At 39.7% G+C, this 17334-nt stretch overlaps 1 protein-coding gene across 11 annotated transcripts; it reads left to right on the top strand.

The window, feature by feature from the left end:
• Positions 1–1202: 1202 nt before the first annotated feature.
• LOC141623673 (WD-40 repeat-containing protein MSI4-like) lies at positions 1203–7008 on the top strand. Of its 11 annotated transcripts, none has more exons than XM_074439805.1 (11): positions 1208–1360; positions 2583–2713; positions 2803–2875; positions 3152–3304; positions 4268–4303; positions 4398–4520; positions 5025–5136; positions 5279–5538; positions 6038–6117; positions 6400–6506; positions 6589–7008. In XM_074439805.1, the coding sequence occupies exons 8-11, from the start codon at positions 5522–5524 to the stop codon at positions 6712–6714; spliced, it is 330 nt and encodes a 109-aa protein (XP_074295906.1). In that variant the 5' UTR covers positions 1208–1360; positions 2583–2713; positions 2803–2875; positions 3152–3304; positions 4268–4303; positions 4398–4520; positions 5025–5136; positions 5279–5521; the 3' UTR covers positions 6715–7008. The 11 variants fall into 11 exon arrangements, 6 of the variants coding, with proteins under 6 accessions (XP_074295909.1, XP_074295906.1, XP_074295908.1 ...); XM_074439807.1 differs by having other exon boundaries at positions 5013–5136; XM_074439804.1 differs by having other exon boundaries at positions 4094–4303.
• Positions 7009–17334: the final 10326 nt, after the last annotated feature.

Below are 17334 nucleotides of genomic sequence, written 5' to 3'. Positions count from 1 at the left end.
GATTCAAATATAGGTTAGACGAGCCAAAACCGAGTTTTGGCCCGAGACAGAAGCCCTTTGGTATGCAAAGAGGCTCGCGCCTCATGTGGGTTGTCGGGTCAGACTCAACCGTGTTTGCTCTCGTCTTTCCTCTTTATTTCATTTCTTATTTGTAATCGGTTTTTACCATTTCAAATGTTTCAAATCATTTTTATGACAAGCTTTTTAGCCATAAATCATAATCACCCTTGGTTCCTTATACCATGACGGTTAAATCCGTGACTCGGTGATATTAATTGGTTAATTACATTTTAAAGGAATTTCTATTCTTTTATTTACCATTTTAATTCATTTTTATGATGAACATATTTTGACCATTATAAAAATCATCCTTGGTTCTTTATACCATGGCGGTTTATTCCGTGACTCGATGATATTATTGGTTAATAACACATTAAAATAAATGATTTTTCAAATCAAATACACTCATAAAATGATTTTTCAAATCAAATATTTATTTTATTTTCAATAAAATAAACTTGAGAAAATAAATGAACTAAAACCTTTAATTTAAACATCATTTAAATTAAATAAGAATTAAAACGTTTAAATTAAAAATCATTAATAAAACGCTTCATTGACGACGCCCATTCTACATCGTAAAACGAACTCAAATAATGACACGGTCAACCTAGCAAATACATGTTGTCCTATCATCGTCGGGTGTTTTGACGGGATTTCTATAAATGCCAATATCTAGTTTATCGACAGATATGGGTATCTACAAACATTAAATAAACTAACAAGAGACATAATAGAAAGATTAAAAGAACAATATTGCATAAATTAATAACAATGATTAAACTGAAATTAAGAAGCAAAACAATGAAGAGAAAACAAGAAGAATTAAATTAAGAGTAAAGAGTAAAAATGATTACAAAGATAAGAATCCGGCAATAAGAACATGCGGCAAAGGAGGAAGGAAAACAAAGTGTCTACTTAAAAAAAATTACACTAGTAAAAAAATATTAATTTGCGGCTTTCTATTTGAGGCGTTTTTGCCAAACAACAGCAAATACGCATTAAAATCTTTTTTTTTTTTTTATATAATAAACACAAGGAAGTTATTTGAGGCGTTTTATAGGAAAACGTAGCAAATACGTCAATTGAGCGTTTTTTGCACAAAACGCCGCAAATACAAGTAAGGACTATAAAGCCCAACTAAAATTACACCTCGGCTCTAGTTTGCCCCCAATTCCCATTCATAAGTGATAACTCATAAGCGCTATATTCCCTTCGCTCAATCGCTACTCCTTGCCGTCGACTCACCCAATCAGCACAACACATGACTAGCGTCTGATGGCGGCTCGTCCCTCTGCAGGTCTTCTTTCTCTTTCTCACTGTATAATCTCCTACTTGAACAATTTCGATTTAATTGTTTAGGGTTTTGGGGTAATTAGTTTTTTTTATTCGAACAATAGAAAATTGGATTGCTGTAATGTTTGTACTATGATTTGTAGTTAAATATTTGGCTTAGACTGTTTGGTTTTAATGATTAGGGTTGATGAGATTAGGGATTTTCTCTTCAATACAAATTAGGGATTTCTGATTTTTTGTTTTTAGAGTTGGTTTGTTTACTTGTCCTATCCTCACTATGGATGATTTGGTGGTAAGATTTCTTGCATTTCCTTTGTAGTCGTACATATGTGAACGATTACTGTCCTTCCAGTTATATTCGTTTGTTGCTTTGGTTGTGTACTCGGTACGAATACTGATTACTGCATGCTATAGTAGTGACACTAGAATCACTAATATCTCTCTCTGTAAACTTCATTCGAAATGTGAAATTTGTCTAGAGATTGATTTATTTTAGAACTACTCTAATGATTATCTAAGTTTCATTAATGGAGCCAAAGAAAGGCCCACCATTCTTGGTTTTGAAATAGGTTGGAACGAAGTAATGTACCTAGCTAAATTATCGCCATTTATTAATATTCTATTGTCATAGCGTCTGCAATTGAATTATCAAACGGAGCAATAAGTTCCTGTTCTAGCCGTTTCACTGCATAATTCAAAATCACCCTCACATTTTGTTGTGAAACATGGTGAAATGGCTAGAAACAGAGGGAGTTCCTCCCAGTCGGTTTAACTTTCATTATGGGTTATTTTAGTAATAAGTTCTGTATGTTTTATGCACAAGAGGTAAGCGACTGATTACATTTGACCCCATGCCCTACCACATATAAGCGGAGCGTTTGAGGTGGCTGAATGATTGTTGGTTATTGTAAACATACGAGTATCCCAATTTCGTAGACGAAGCCATGTCCGGTCGACTTAATACATTATATGTAGGTGTATATGCGGAGAGCATGGGAGCCCTCATCAGTTGCCTTTTTCGCAGAGGCAGGACTTGATTATGTTTCTTGTTCTCTATGCAGGACTTTTACCTATACACGTTTACGATTATGGATATGCTGTATATTAATCGTCTCTGTATCCCTTCCTCGGCATTTACCTGTTTGTACAACGCTCAATGTAGTAGATCATAGTTGTTTTCTTGTATAAATAGCCTCATGAACTCGATTTATTCTTAATTAAGACAGGATACGGCTGGGTTTCTGTATATGATGGTTGATGCCGGACTTGGAGATTGGTTTGGAGGGTTCGTAAATTCATCTGGTTACCAAGCTAATGTAGCTGTTCAAAGTCAGTTGTCAGCTCATAATTTGACTAGGTACTTTCTCTGCTCATAGTTGTTTTGTCCTTCACAAGGTTTCTATCCTAATTTTTTAGCTTTGTATTCTAATTCATTATTGCTTCCAGCTGCGTGCATCCATGGCCTCCCACCACCGCAACTCGCCAACCAGTGCATGAGCTTGCATCTCTTCTACCATCAGTAAGTTCGCTCTCCCACACTAGTAGAAAAACATTAATTTGCGGCTCTCTATTTGAGGCGTTTTAGTGAAGGAGCCGCAAATACAAATCTATATTTATTTTTATTTTTCCTAACATGAGAGTTATTTGAGGCGTTTTTCTTAAAAAAACGCAGCAATTGTTACATATGAGGCGTTTCTAGTAAATAACGCCGCATATACTAAGTAGATAAAAACAAAACACTTTACTTTACCTCGGTACTCTCTCTCATGTCATCCTTATTCGCCTTACTCTGCAGTTCTCTTCACAGAAATGAAAACCCAATTCCTATCATTTCCCCACTCCGTTTAAGGCGTTTTTCCGTAGACGATCTCCTGAGCGCCTACCTCCTTTAAGGCGATCGTCCTCCCTACTCGCAACCGACGCTTTTGTCAATGTTACAATCCTATCGGTAACCACTAACCACATATCCTCAATTAATTTCAAATTTAGGTATAATTTTCCTAATTGTTAATTTAACTTGTTTGAAGTAAACTTTTTTTGTTAAAATGTTAATTTATATGTATGTATGAGTCTATTTCACTGATTAATTTTTCAGAATTGTTTTTAGGGTTTGGTTTTAGGACTTTATGAACTAGGGTTTACATAATTTGTTGTTTTAGGGGGAAATTTGAGATAGCTGGTATTTCATTTTTCTAATGTTTCCAAATTTTAAATCAATGGTGTATCTTTGGATTGGGTTGTCTAGTAAGTTTTGTGATTCAAAATTTTGGTGAACTGTGTTTGTCTCGTGTAATTAGTTAAGCACACATGGGCTTAATTATTGCCTTTTTTGAATTGGGTAACATCTTAATACATGAACTTTTTATAAGTTTTCCAGAATTTGCAGCTAGCAATTCATGCACATCCAACATTAACTGAAGCGTGACAAATTACACAAAACAACTTTTTATAAGTTACTTATAAATGAGGTAAATTAATGTGCTTTAAACAAAACCTCTGGCAATTACTTGTAATTGAATTTGAACTTTCTGTGTTTTTATTCGTAATTTTCAGCTTGTTGTGCTTCGGAATTCTGGTGTTGGCAAGACTTGTATCGTTTTTTGCTTTGTTTGTAGTCATTTTGATCCTATCATCAAGGTTTCTCCACTTGACCACTGTTTCTTATAAGCTTGGATCAATTGCGTAATTATGGAGAGACTTTGTCTTATGTTCAGAATTATGGTTGCTGTCTGTGTAGGGGACAATGGGATCTTCTTTTATTTCTCAAACAATAGTTAGTTAACTCGTCTATGCTGCCCATGCTTCACACTATACAAAAGAAGTTATAGTGAGCTTTTGGTTGGTAGTAATAGGCCTATAATCCCTTGCTTAAGATTAACCCCAGGTAATTACAAGTGTTTTACATGTTCAGGCGGCCTATAAGGCGGAAACTGAGAAACTTAATTTGGTTAGTTTGCAATTTTGACATTGAAACCTGTGATTAATTATTTTTGTTGATGGGAGTATTAATACCTAGGCATGTTCTTGCTATTGATGAATAGAGTATGACAGGAGAGAGCAAGCTTGTACTCCTTCAATTCCCTCGATCCAAATCCCTTTTCTCATCCCCGTCAAATCATCTCCCATCAAATCGTTGTTCGTCAATTCAACCCTGTCCAATACTGGTAATTTTCTTTCCTACTTATTTGTTACTCTGTATTATTATTGCTAAAATTGCTTTGTATTGTTTTTCATTTCTCTTATTGATTTCAATCAATTAATTTGACGGAAAAATGGTGAACGCTCGATCTGGAAATAAGCCCTAAAAATTATCGCGGCCTGTTGATATATTAACTATTACTCGGGTTTGTCGATCCTTCGGTGAAATTGATTGATTCTTTATTTTTTTATTTTTATTTCTGGGTTCATTGAGGGCTTAATCTGTTGTGTCTAATGGTCGATGTTCATTTAGGGCATAAAACAACACCCGACACTCTTTTTTTTATTTCTATTTTTGTTGATCTTGGGTGAAATTCATTGATGATTTTGGGCCTAATATTGTAGTTTTGATTTCTTATTTCAAGTTTTTCCTTTTATTTATTTGTATGTGACCTGACTATGTGATGTTAGGTTTTCAAATTATGCCTTGGTATTTATAGTTCAATCATTCTATAAAGAAATTTGTGCAGGACCAAGCTACTTACACTTACTTTTTATGGCGTCGAAGCCTTTATCTAGATATACTGCTGGCCAGTTATTTTGTTTTGGTGTGGTTGGAGCAATTTCGGGCCACTCTTTTGGGTAAGTAGAGTATTTCTCCATGTGTTGATGTCTATTATGTTATTCAATTGTGTTGATGAGGGCGTCAATTGTGTTATTCAATTGTGTGACTGTTGATGAGGGCGTCAAATTGTCAACTGTTGATGTCTACCGTGTTATTCAGTTTGTGCAGGGCGAAACTATTGACTGTTGATCCTCATTCAGCCAAATCTCCTGTACCCTTCATCTCTAGCTCAAACTCAGCCACCGCCATACCTTTCTAACTGCTGTTGCGCGGACACAATTAACACCAATCATCTTTAGCTGTCGTTGCGTCTATCTTGTCTACTGCTCAGTGTCGTTTATTGCTCAACCTAGCCTACGCCTTCATCTCTTACAATCCTGATGTCCCACCACAATTAGCACTATGCCTATCGGACGCAGGTTTTTGTTCTTACTCACTTAGCTATGTACTGAATGATTCTAGTTGTATTATATGATATTCAGTTTCTTTAGTTATGCACTGCAATTTTTTATTGCTATATTCTTTTATTTTTGATGTGCCCCTTTTATTGCAAGTTATATTCCTTAATTTGCCAGTACTTGGAACCTTATTCCCAAATGGAATATAGGAATCCTCTAACTTGGACTAGAGAATCCATGAACAACTAGCCATTATCAGAATAACTATGGCTATCTACCATCATAGATTTCATTTAATCTGACGCACTTATGGTTTTGACTACACTGTTCGGTTTTGCCCATATTTTAGCCGGCTTAAGCTAGATTCACCCTATAGATGTTGATCTAACTGCTCTGGGTGATCACACATTCATTGTTGACGAATAACAATAAATCTATTAGTGTCAACTTTGCCAAAATCTTGCAGCCATTATTCCATACATATGCTAGTACAGTAACTCTCATTTGTTTTGATGCTCAGGTTAGTAAGATGGAAACAGAGAGCGGAGGTAAAAAGTCAAACCATCCTGCAGGCTTGTTTTTCAGACATGCTGGACACAGGTATGGCTTCACGTTTAGTTTCTTGTCAGCTGTTAAAATAAAGAGACTCTAGACTTGGCAAAACAGACGGGAGTTCATATACAGAATTCACCCGACTTGTAACCATTTACTTGAAAATGAGCCTGGCCAAAGCCCCGAACTCATCCGATAATAGAAACATGTGAAACATACATGAGCTTGAAATGACCTGACCTGTACTGACTTGACCCGAATGAACTGAGGTCTCGCATAAACTGATTACCTCGTATCTAGAAGCTATCACACTAACTGTTTCATTTATAGGGGATAGGGGCAAAGTGGTGGACTTCCACTGGAATTCGATAGATCCATGGACTCTGGTTAGTGTATCAGATGACTGTTCAAGCTCTGCTGGAGGTGGAACATTGCAGGTAATCTATATTTATCATAGCAATTTCTATTTTCTTGGGTTGCTATTATTGTCCTAAACCTGACATCATCTGGGAGTTGCAGATATGGCGTATCATAGACTTGCTGTACAGACCAGAAGAGGAAGTTTTGGCTGAGCTGGACGAGTTCAGATCCAATGTAGCCGCTTGCTCGCCTACTCCTACCAAAGACGTTAATCATTCTGCCTGACAACAGGGATTCGAAGCTCTGGTGACACATTCTGTAACAACCGGAAAACTAATCCTGGATGCAAATGTAACGAGTTAACTTAAGCTGGGGTGTTCAGTGCTTAATGGACGTGCTAGTTTAGGATCATTTTGCTGTGCTCTGAACACATTGTTGAGTCAGCTAGTGTAAGTTGTAGAGTCATTGAGATAATAGAGTTGTTGCATTATTCCATTTGTATGTTTTTATTCTATTTGATGTATGAAAAAAAATAATGTAAGATTGCCATTCTATTTGAGAGTTATTATATTTAAATCATTTGTTTGGATCATTTTTTTTGTAAATTTTTTTTTTCTAATACCTATTTGCGGCGTTTTTTCCAAAAAAACGCCTCAAATAGCCTATTTATTTGCGGCGTTTTTTTTGAAAAAACGCCGCAAATAGACATTTATTTGCAGTGTTTTTTTAACGTCTCAAATAATTTTGCTATTTGCGGCCCCCATTTGCTGCTACATCAAAAACGCCGCAACAAGGCCTTTTTTCGGAGCCGCAAATAAATATTTTTCTAATAGTGTTAGGGATTGATTAAGAGTGTAAAGTATGATAAAAGATGGGATAGTTTAACCTAATGACGTCTTCACCTTATATAGGGAAGCGTTTATTAAACAAACTAAAGACTAATTAAGATAACCACGGAATAGAAAATCCCGTGTAAATCAGCAGAGTACTCGATCGAGGCATTTGAGACCTCTCGATCGAGTAATTCTTCAGCAAATCCTCTCGATCGACCAGAAACGGTCTTCGATCGAGAGCCTCCAGATTAGCACCCTTCGATCGAGTTCAGCAGGGACTCGATCGAACATCTTGAACCGTCAGAACCACTCGATCGACCGAAAAAGCTCTCGATCGAATGGTTAGCCACTGAAAACAGCTTGAGCGCGTTTAATTACCTTCCAAAAACTTCCGTCGCGCTTCCCGAGGCATGGCACTTCCACTCTAAATCCTCTATCTCCATAAATGCATGCTAAGAGGACTAAATAAGGCACGATTTCACAACTTTGAGGTCCGTTCCTGCAAATGAGACGTAACAAACCAAAGTAGCCTATTCGGGACATTTTGCAATACAAAACTATAGAAATGACATAGAAATGCGTGCAATAAGAGGCTAAAAAGACTATATAAATTGCACGTATCAAATCTCCCCAAACCGAACCTTTACTCGTCCTCGAGTAAACTAAATGCAAAGTAATGGAACGGAAATGAAAACTCAGAGCTAGCTATATCTTGTCCACTCAAACCGTTTAATGCAAACAAAACTGACATTTATAGCTACAACAATCAAGCACAAATGAGTTATATGATGTCTATAAATAAGCTGAACTGTCAACCTTGCAAGACTATTAAAATTGGACTCTCATTGGTCACTCTTCTCTCATGAAGCAAAAGGTAAGTATATAAGTGCAAGAAAAGAAGAGAAAATAGTCACTCACGTAAACTACGACCCACATAAGCATGCTTGCAACAAAAATGATAGACAATTCTAATCACCATACATACATTCCAACCAAACAGTGTCTGTCACAGTCGAAGGCTCACAAAAGTTATGGTTTAGCGAGGCAACGGGTAAGAAAAGGCAAAACAATTATGGATAAAGTGGAGGTAAAGCTGTAGATACCTCATTTCTGCACCTCCCGCAAACCACCCGGTGATGATTGGGCCGCATGTTTGGTACGCGGAACGATTTGTGACAGTTCGTAAGTTTATCGTCAAGTGATTTCTCAAACACTAATGTCTACCTCTTAGTTGTCATCTACGTGCCGATACGGTCGTTTTGACAGTAATTAGAGTACATTTGGAGTCCGGGCCTAAAACCGTCTCCATTTTCTGGTAACCGTTAAATCCCGAGTCAGGATGTTCTGGAATGTCCCGGATATTTCTATTCCATATTTTATAATTATTTCACAATCTTTATTCTTTGGTAAATAATTTCCCGTAATATTCCTACAAAATATTAAGGAAAACCAAATTATTCCGTCCTTCTATAACTCAAACACGGAAATCTTTCTTCCGCATGAGGAAACCACTTGGGAAACGACGCAGTGTGTCGCGCCTCTTCCAAGAGACGCATGGATCGCTGCGCCTCTTCCCAGGTCCTTTTCGCGTATTTTTTCGTATCTTTTCATATCTTTTCGAGATTCACTTCCAAAGTCTCTCCGAAACCCTAATTCCGTCGTGTGATTAGTATAAATAGGAGCCTTCGCTCCTCATATTTCTCACGCGAGTGTCCGCCCTTCTCTTCTCCCTTTGCATTCTAGACCTTTGTTCTTACTTTTTGGCGTCTACGTGCTTGAACATTCAACCACGTAAGCTCGGATCCTTCTGAGTACCAGCCTCGTTTGCATGACCGACCAATTTGACAAACTACACAATCAATCAACTTAATTAATCTAATCGTTTTCCTCTTACGAGGGCACTTTCGTCTACATTCGAGTCGAGCATCGCTAATCGATAACTTAGTTCTTCTCGTTTCGTCAAACATGTAAGTCTGAGGGTGTAAATCTCTATTTTATTTATTGTTTTTTTACTTTTGTATCATCATTAATGTAAGGTTTATGTCGAAAACACCTCTTAAAACCGATTTCTAAAACCGTGCTTTAAAACGTCTTTTTACGGATTTCCAGAAGACAAACCGTCGAGAAAGGACGCAGCAACTGCTGCGCCTCTTCGAAGGAGCGCAGTTCCTGCTGCGCCTCTTCGTGAGGCTGCCGCAGTTCCTGCTTCCTTTCTTCTTCCTTCGTCCTCTATAATTCGTCAAACTTTGATTTGTTTCGTTTGTTTTCTTTGATTCTTCGATATAGTAGTCTAATAATTTCATGTATGTTGTTTATCATTCATTCATACGTATAATTCATCATTAAATCCGACTTAAATCCCTTATAATCTCATATTTGCGGGTTTTCGTCATTAAATTCAATCCGGGCTGTAGGAATTCGATTTGTTCATATCGGGTTTCTGGAATTCGATCGTTGATATATTTTCATCTGTCTTTTGTCGTATTCGTCATTAATTTGTCGGTAATTTGTCGTGTTTAACCTATTTAGTTCACCTATGTCACTAATCAATCGTTCATTCATGTAAATAATCCGTTTGCATCCGTTTCATCCATGTTTTATTGCTTTTATGACCATTAATCACATGTAAATAACGTGTTAATCACTTCCATCCGAGTAAATATGTTAATTATCCATTAAAATCACCAATTTACATTAACGATTTGCGATTCGGCTTCACACGAAACCACCCTTGGGAACAGACGCAAAGAATCGCTGCGCCTCTTCCAAAGGGCGATCTCTTCTTTGTTCCAGTTGAATTTCTGTCTCTGAACTTCGTTGTTGCTCGACCTAGTTTAATTAGCTTACGTATAATTGACTATTAACCGTATATCATCCACTGATCTGTTCGTTAATTCTTTCTTTTATTCTTTTTCTCAAATTATCCGTTTTAAAGGTATTTTCGACATAAATCAATGAAACCCGATGTAATTATTGTAATTTTTATTATAGTTTTTTTTTTTATCATTGTAATATTTATCGCATTTGTATGATTTATTTACGTGTCTTCACTTGTAATTGAGCATTAAATCCTACTTCGACATTAATTGTATGCTAAATTACGTGTTAACCGACTTAGTCTAATCTTCACATGTTAGGATTAAAACTTGGATGTTGCATTGCATGCATATAATCGACGATATATCGAGTATAGATGATGTCCCTAATCATTAGTAGAGGCCGCTATCGAGGCGGGCGGGATTAGGTGTTCGATCAAAAGAGCTTCTTAATACGTACCCTCACCCCTTACTCCAGATCTCTGTGAACATCCGTGTTCATTGGCATCCACGAGAGTCATTCTAGACATAGAATGCTAAGGGTAACGATTGCTTAGTGTTCATGTCACTACTTTGTGTTTTGACATGACACGAGTTATTCGAACGGTTCCAATTTCCCATAAAAATTGGTGGCGACTCCAACAAAAGCAAACGCTTGTTCTCTCCTCCCAAGCGCCCCCGTGGGCCCCCGATGTCCACAGTTTGGCTACTCCGCTGGGGATAATACACTTACGTGTAGCAAGGGTGAAACTTGAACAAGGTTAGGGAATAATTTGTACAAGTCAATTGTCGGTTTTCATAACTCGGTCTTCCTAGACCGTTTTATTCGGCCTTCCTAGGCCCAACCCAACCCATTCGACCAATCGTCCCGTCTAAACGGTCCTAATTCTTATTTGGGCCTAAGGATGGATAGCGATTGACGTCATCCATACCATGATGCTTACTCTTGTTTGTATCAAGGACCTTCACTACTTGAGGAAATGGATTAGGAATCGGCCTTACTCTTGTTTGGTATGAGCCTCTCCACAGACTTCGGGTTTGATTGTTCGGTATGGAAACCCACCCTTTAAACCAAAACCCGTTTAAATGCACTCAGCATCCCGTTATAATGCTCATATGAATGTTTGTACCTTACGTGATCACCATTTCTAAACGAAACCATTTTTGTAAAAATCAAAACCCTTTTTTTAACAAGAATTTTCGAAAAAAGGCTTTTGATTAGCGCAAAACCCAGTCAAAACTCTGTCCGTTTGTCGAGTCAAAATTCGAGCCCAAACCCATTTCAAAACCTCACTTCGAGTCCACTCCTACAACTACACTATAGTTGACTAGGATATACATTTTCAAAACTTCGTCTTTCCTTCAAAGCTCACTCAACACAAGTGGCACACACCCACTTCAAGAGTCAAAACATTTCGTCTCCTTGCAAGTGTGTTAGAATGGTCGATCGTGTTTTGATTCGTCATCGATCTCTTGTCCAGTTTTCAAGATGCCTGGAACTAGTGACGCGAACCTCAACCAACTTCAAGATGGTAATGATCGAGTCCTAGCCGCACTAGCTCAAATCCAAGTTACTCAAGATCAAGTGTATGATCGCCTTGACACCATCGAGGGCCGGATCTATGCCGTAGAGGGGAGATTGCCTTCTCACGAAAGTGAAGTAGTAGGTGACTTCGCGAGTTAATCCAAGGACGAAAATCCTCTCATGGGAATGACTGTAGCCGAGAAAAGACTCCAATACTTAGAGGAGCAATTGATGTACCTTAAAGGGGATGACATTTATAGGGAGAACAACCGCAAGTATGAGGCCGTCAATTCCAAATTGCCAACCAACTTCAATATGACGGATATCCCTAAATTCAAGGGGCATGAAAACCCTTTGAACCACATCCGTGCCTTCAAGGATTACATGTCTATCAAAGGCATCAAACCCAAGATGTTCTTAAGGATCTTTCCTTCATCTCTTGACACCATCCCAAAGCAATGGTTCTACTCTTTAGAACACAAGAAAATCGCTACTTGGGAAGATGCCGCGATCGAGTTTGCTAAGCAATATGCGGATAATGCCGAGATCCAAGTTAACATGCACACTCTAGAGGTTCTTACCCAAAATGACAAAGAAGGATTCACCGACTTCCTAAGTAGGTGGAGGAAGACTAGTACCCAACTAGTTGAACGCCCGGATGAGACTACGCTTGTGGAGAATTTCGTGGATAATCTCAAACCCATCTATGCCAATCATTTGAGATACCAAAACATCAAAACTTTCAAGGACCTAACCGTACTAGGAACAAGGATAGAAGATGACATCCGTAAAGGGCTCTTGTCCAAAACGGTAGGTCGAGGATATCAAGGCTCAACAAGTCGTTCATACGGCTCCACTAGCAAAACCGATGAAGTTAACCTTCTTGAGCCATCCAAGAAAAGTACCCCACCAAGGAAATTCACAAACCTTGGGGATACTTACTCCAATGCTCTAAAAAGGTTAATGAAGCAAGGCAAACTCCAACCCATAGGACCTACTCCCGAACCCGAAAAGAAATCCAAGTTCTGGGACGAGAACTCGTACTGTGAATACCATAGGGGCAAGGGGCATGACACAGAAAAATGCTACAAACTGAAAAATGTGCTTCAAGACATGATTGAAGATGGTCGACTACCAATACCGCCGGGTGGTAAACCCAACAACACTCAGAACCCTCTTGGGATTCTAGCGATCACAAATGAAGAATCTACCTTAGATTGTTCACATCTCATTTCTCCAATTGAAGATGAGATCCACGCGATTGAGAATGAAGGGTTCTACTCTACTATCTCTCCTACCATTTCCGACTTCATCACATGGGCAAGGAGTGTGGATAGACAAGTTTGGGAATTAGAAAATGTGGTGACAACTTTACATGATCCCAACGCAACACCTAAGGAGCATGTGCCACTAATCTTCTCTCAAAATGCTACTATGCAAGAAATAGTCGCCGTGGTTGATAAACTAGTCGACCAAATCACAAGATTAGAAGGCGAAATCATGAGAATGAGAGAACTAGCTACAATCAATGGAGTATGGGCCGATGACGATGAGGACGAGTATCTCATTGAAAACTCCCTAGTCAAAGAAATAGTCCAAAATGGCGAATACCAAGATGTGGACCACCTAACTCGTTCGGGGCGTCCATATCAAAGCACTACTCAAAATGGCCCAACCAACGTTGTCACACCAAATGATAACGAAGATGACTCCACTGATCATTTGCTCAAGCAATTACTGAAGACAAAGGCTGATCTTTCAGTCTGGCAATTGGTAGCAAGCTCATTCCCACATCGCCAAGCTTTACTGCAAGCCTTGGCCAAACTAAATGTAGCACATAACTCCACACCCGAAGATGTAGTCAACTTGGTCTTCCAAGAATCACCAAAGCTAAGTAATCCTATTACTTTCTCAGACGAAGATTTGCCACCTTTTGGCGCTAGTCACAACTTGGCTCTTTACATCACTGTCATTTGTTTAAAGAAGAACATGCCAATGACCTTGGTAGATGATGGCTCCACGGTCAACGTCATACCCCTCAAAACGGCATCCAAATTAGGCATGAAAGAGTCGGATTGGACCCCTACCAATCAAGGTGTTCGAGCATATGATGGTACACGACGAATGGTAGTAGGACTCGTTAACCTAACCATAGCCACAAGACCAATTGAGCGAAAGGTTAACTTCCAAATAGTGGACATCGAAGCTTCCTTCAACATACTTCTAGGAAGATCTTGGATTCACGCTTCCAAGGCGGTGACATCCACCCTTCATCAAAAGATCAAGATCCCACTAAATGTCAAAGTGGTGACGATCACTTCGTCACCCATCAAGCCAATAATCGAAAAGAAGTCCAACAATCAAGTCCTTACGGATCCAGTACATGAACTTGGGGGCTTCCAAAGCATAAATGTCATAGAAAATGAATTGACACCCTTATACTACGATCCCTACTCCAACTTGGTGGTCAACCACATACTCAAAGCCCAGGGGTACTTCCCTGGAATGCCTTTAAACCCTATCCGAAGAAACACCTTCTCACGATACAAGGAAGGCAACTAAAAAAGGATACCACTTGGACTAGGGTACAAACCCACCTAAGAGGAAGTTCTCGAGATGCTTGCTCAAGTTCAAAACCGTAAGTACGTGGGAGTCCAAATGCGACCCTATCTCCCTACCCTAAACGGATACTTCGTTGAAGAAGAAAGCCTAGAACTCTTTCACGGTTTTCCCGAACCTGGGCACTATATCGAGAGGAAGCTAGCCGGAATCGAGATCTTTCACGATTGCTACTTCATCCCTCCAGAAACGGTTCCTACCGTCAAAGCCCGCCAAGCACCTTGCTTAGACGGACAAGCTGTTAGTCTATTGTTTGGAGAGGATCGATTTGTTAGAGCCGCGCAGGATGAGATCATTACCATGATACTTCAGGACGATCACTTCAACCCTACCGCGTTAATCACAGAAACAAACGCGAATCAACAGGAAGGATGGAGAAAATCAATCAAGTGGACCAACAATCAAGGAAGACTCTTCAAGCTCACTATTGGAGAAGGAGAGATGTTCAAAGGAGAACCAGAAGACGATGAATTCGAGTCAGAGTCGGAGTCGGAGTCAGAGTCTAGAGAAGTCACTAGGGAGTCTCCTCCTGTCGTCATCCCCATTCCCTTTGTTTCTCCTAGCTTAGCCTCGAGTAGTAACAGTAGTTCGGGAAATGTCCCAACCACTATCCCTTTACTGCCGCTGACCACAGATCAGATGGCTTCTTTGTTTCAACTTTTCTCAAACTTTAATATGAATAAATCAGGTTCTGCTTACTCTTTGTGTTATCTTGAGTGCAATTCTGTTTACGATGATACTGAGGATGACCAAGACCCAGATTCAATTGAAATACCTCCCTACGTAGCCAAAGAAATACTACAAGAAGGGGAAGGGGAACCAGTAATAGAGGACACCGAACCCATCAACGTAGGAACCGAACTAGAACCCCAAGAACTTAGGATAGGGACTACCTTGAGCTCTACCGAAAGGGCCGATTTCATAGACCTCCTAAACGAGTTCAAAGACGTTTTCGCTTGGTCCTACAAAGACATGCCAGGGATCGACAGGGATATCGCCGAGCATAGAATTCCGATCAAGCCAGGTTTCAAGCCTGTAAAACAGAAGCTTCGCCGAATGAGAACGGAATGGGCTCTCAAGATTAAGGAAGAAGTTGATAAGCAATTCAAAGCCGGGTTCATCAAAGTTTCCGAGTATTCTGACTGGGTAGCCAACATAGTACCTGTACCCAAAAAGGATGGGAGAATCCGTGTTTGTGTTGATTTTTGGGACCTAAACAAAGCAAGTCCTAAAGATGACTTCCCTCTACCACATATTGACATATTGGTAGACAATACTGCAGACCACGCATTACTATCCTTCATGGATGGGTATGCGGGTTATAACCAAATCAAGATGGCCATAGAAGACATGCATAAGACCGCTTTTGTCACTCAATGGGGAACCTATTGCTATACGGTGATGCCGTTTGGGTTAATCAACGCCGGAGCTACATATCAACGCACCGCAACTACACTCTTACATGACATGATGCACAAAGAAGTTTAGGTATACGTAGACGACATGATTGTCAAATCAAAGGATAGAGAGGGGCATATCGCGAACCTTCGCAAATTTTTCACAAGGCTACGAAAGTACAACATGGGCTCAATCCTCAGAAGTGCATATTCGGAGTAACATCTGGCAAACTCCTGGGATACGTTGTTAGCCAACGAGGTATAAAAATAGACCCTTCCAAGATCAAGGCTCTGATCGAAATGCCACAACCTCAAACTGAAAAAGAAGTCAGAGGATTCCTGGGAAAAGTGCAATATATAAGTCGATTCATATCGAAACTCACCATTATTTGTGAGCCTATCTTCAAGAAACTCAAGAAAACGGATCACACCATGTGGGATGATGATTGTCAAAAAGCATTTGATTGAATAAAGGAGATATTGGCTAAACCACCAGTGCTCATGCCACCTCAACGAGATCAACCTCTTGGTTTATATCTCACAGTAACCGAAACCGCCATGGGTGCCATGCTAGCTCAAACTGTAGGAAGCGAAGAAAGGGCTATCTACTACCTCAGTAAGAAGTTCCTGGAGTACGAGTTCAAATACTCACAACTCGAAAAGACATGCCTCGCTCTTGTGTGGGCAACGAATAAGCTACGTCATTACATGCTTAGCTACTCCGTCAAAATATACTCCAAAATGGATCCAGTCAAATACCTCTTCGAAAAACTCGTCCTCAACGGACGTCTAGCAAGATGGACTTTGATGCTCTCAGAGTTCGATCTCAAATATGTGCCTCTGAAAGTGATAAAAGGACGCGCCGTCGCCGAATTCTTCGCAGAGAATCCCATCAATGATGCACAAACAATAGACACTTGGTCATTCCCAGACGAGGATATACTCCAAACCGACGTAGACTCCTGGGACCTTTACTTTGATAGAGGATCAAACTTAAGAGGATTTGGAATAGGAGTGTTGCTCATTTCTCCTGAAGGTGAGCATACACCAATCTCTGTCAAACTCGACTTCGAGGTGACAAATAACGCTACAGAATACGAAGCTTGTCTCATTCGACTACAAGCGGCAGTGAGCTTAGGCATTAAAAACCTCCGAGTGCATGGGGATTCATCCCTGATCATCAACCAAGTTACGGGATCTTGGAAAATCCGAAGCGAAAGCCTAGCACCTTATCAAGCCAGAATAGACCAAGTTGCTCAATTCTTTGATCACGTGACGTATCTACACCTACCTCGGGAAGAAAATCAATTTGCGGATGCTCTTGCAAAACTCGCATCTTTGATTAATATGCCAGATGACATGGTAGAAATGCCTTTATGTATCGAACGACGGTCAGAGCCGGCTTATGTCCATCAAATCACCGATGAAGAGGAAATCGCACAAGAACCCTGGTTCCAAGCAATCCTAAATTTCAAGCTCAACGGTACCTATCCACCGGATATGGACAAAAGGGGACAACGTGCTATACGCCTACTAGCTTCCCAATACGTTCTCATGCAAGGAGAGTTGTACAAAAGAACACCTCTTGGTGTAATCCTACGTTGCCTTGATCATTCACAGGCACGAAAAGTGATGGAAGAAGTCCACGATGGAGAATGCGGTCCTCACATGAGTGGGCCCATGATGGCAAAGAAAATCACACGTTTGGGGTACTA

This window comes from Silene latifolia, chromosome X, assembly GCF_048544455.1.
Source record: "Silene latifolia isolate original U9 population chromosome X, ASM4854445v1, whole genome shotgun sequence".
Taxonomy (NCBI): Eukaryota; Viridiplantae; Streptophyta; class Magnoliopsida; order Caryophyllales; family Caryophyllaceae; genus Silene; species Silene latifolia.
This window is presented reverse-complemented; position numbering and strand designations above follow the sequence as displayed.

Coding starts and splice junctions, on each gene's coding strand:
- LOC141623673 (XM_074439803.1), top strand. Junction 6,118..6,399: donor TTCAGACATGCTGGACACAG/GTATGGCTTCAC, acceptor TTTCATTTATAG/GGGATAGGGGCAAAGTGGTG. Junction 6,507..6,588: donor CTGGAGGTGGAACATTGCAG/GTAATCTATATT, acceptor TGGGAGTTGCAG/ATATGGCGTATCATAGACTT.